This window comes from Odontomachus brunneus, unplaced genomic scaffold, assembly GCF_010583005.1.
Source record: "Odontomachus brunneus isolate Ranch 3 - 2012 unplaced genomic scaffold, Obru_v1 Obru_scaffold_112, whole genome shotgun sequence".
NCBI lineage: Eukaryota > Metazoa > Arthropoda > Insecta > Hymenoptera > Formicidae > Odontomachus > Odontomachus brunneus.
The window spans coordinates 910,182-911,856 of record NW_022639562.1 but is presented as its reverse complement, the minus strand read 5'-3'; the positions used below and the strand labels follow the sequence as shown (position 1 = coordinate 911,856).

The window sequence follows — 1,675 nt, the reverse complement described above, 5'->3', positions numbered from 1 at the left end:
TTTGAACCTGAAGAATGCATTGTTGACAATGAAGGTGGAAAAGTCGACTTTAGTTATAAGAGAAAAGCTGTGGAGTTTTGGAAAAGCGGAAAAAAGGCACGTCGATCTTTTACTACTGTACAGAGAAATTTTCGCAAGGTTAAATCCTTGAGCCAGCTTTACAGATGGGAAGCGAGTGTAGAGAAAGGTGGAACAAATGCAGATAAATTTCAATTTATTGCGGAATATGTACTGCAAAAGTTTGAAGAAGCTTCTGACAGAAGATCTATTGTTCACGATATGAATTTAAGATTCTGGGCCTTGGAGGCAAAGGACCAAATGGACTTACCCGAATTCAAGGCAAGTAAATGGTGGATTTGGAAATTCAAGAATGTGCATAGAATTGTTTCTCGCAAGATAACAACATTCAGGATGCGATCTACGCTTCAAGATATTGGTAACCTACAAAATATCGCAGAATCGTTTGTTTTAAACGTAAGATCTGACATCCCAGCTATCGGAGTTGAAGAAATTTATAATGCAGATGAGAGCGGCTTCAACCTTGAAATATATTCTGGGCGAACATTGGCGAAATCAGGAGTAAAAACAGTTGAAGCGATGGTTCAATCGGTATCTTCTACAACACATAGCTACACTATAATGCCTATTATTTCGGCAAGCGGACGTCTTCTTTCACCACTATATATAGTTTTAAAGGAGTCTACAGGAACATTTGGTCCGAGGGTGCAAGAAACTCTATTCCGTCCAGTTAACATTTACATCCAAGCTTCAAAATCAGGAAAACTCACGTCTGAACATTTCAAAACTTGGTTCAGCGAAGTGTATGTACCAAATACTGGCCGTAAAAGCATGCTACTACTCGACTCGTGGACGGGACACTGCCCGAGCCAGCTAGAGCAGTTGATTCCACAAGACAAAGAAGTAAAATTTTCAACCATTCCAAAAAAGACAACGACCTTCATTCAGCCTTTAGATGTGTTTGGATTCCGGATTTGGAAAAAATTCGTGCGAACATTTTCGGATAATGTAATTCTCCAAGAGAAACATGTCAATTTGCACTCACGTAATGAAATAATTAAATTGCAATCACTAACTCATAATCAGCTTTCTTCGCCCAGATTCAAAAATCTTTTCCAATATGCTTGGTTTAAAAGCGGATATCTAGAAACGCATCCCGGTGAATTTCAAAATCCTGTAGATTTCTGTTACTTCAGGAAAGAAAAGCATATACCTAAATGTAGTATTTGTGGGCTGGCCGCTTTTATGCGCTGTGCATGGTGTGGCGAGTATTTCTGTTTTAAACATTTCTATGAAGAATATCATTACTGTACCAATTATATTGCGTAATGTTTAGTGTATCTGCCGTTTTGTACTAGTACAACTCTTCCAATATATAATTAAACAACAAAGCATGTACAAAAAGCGAATGCAAATGTTTTATGTATCAGGATTAATCAGAATTAATTAAATTAATTCATTTATTCATTCAAAATAGATACGAACCGTCTTGCTTTAATAAATGAAAGATGCTTGAAATTCATATAAATTATGATTTAAATATTGTAACATTATTATATCGTTACAGATTATCTTACCAATATGTACTAATGATCAGGAATAAAATACTTTCGCATTATCGGAACATTCGATAAGGTTATCGTCAATACGTGACTCA

At 36.2% G+C, this 1,675-nt stretch overlaps 2 protein-coding genes across 13 annotated transcripts in view; both read left to right on the top strand.

The window, feature by feature from the left end:
* The window catches only part of LOC116849335, a 2,315-nt gene extending 657 nt beyond the window's left edge, over positions 1 to 1,658 (top strand). Inside the window, exon 2 of one of the 2 annotated variants that reach the window (XM_032826390.1) lies at positions 139 to 1,658. In XM_032826390.1, coding sequence (XP_032682281.1) covers positions 139 to 1,347 — 1,209 coding nt within the window. In that variant the 3' untranslated portion in view covers positions 1,348 to 1,658. The remainder of the gene's footprint in view (positions 1 to 138) is intronic. The other variant, XM_032826391.1, reaches the window with a different exon arrangement.
* LOC116849333 (protein unc-79 homolog) overlaps positions 1 to 1,675 on the top strand; it is a 736,358-nt gene that overhangs the window by 152,410 nt on the left and 582,273 nt on the right. The window lies entirely within an intron of this gene.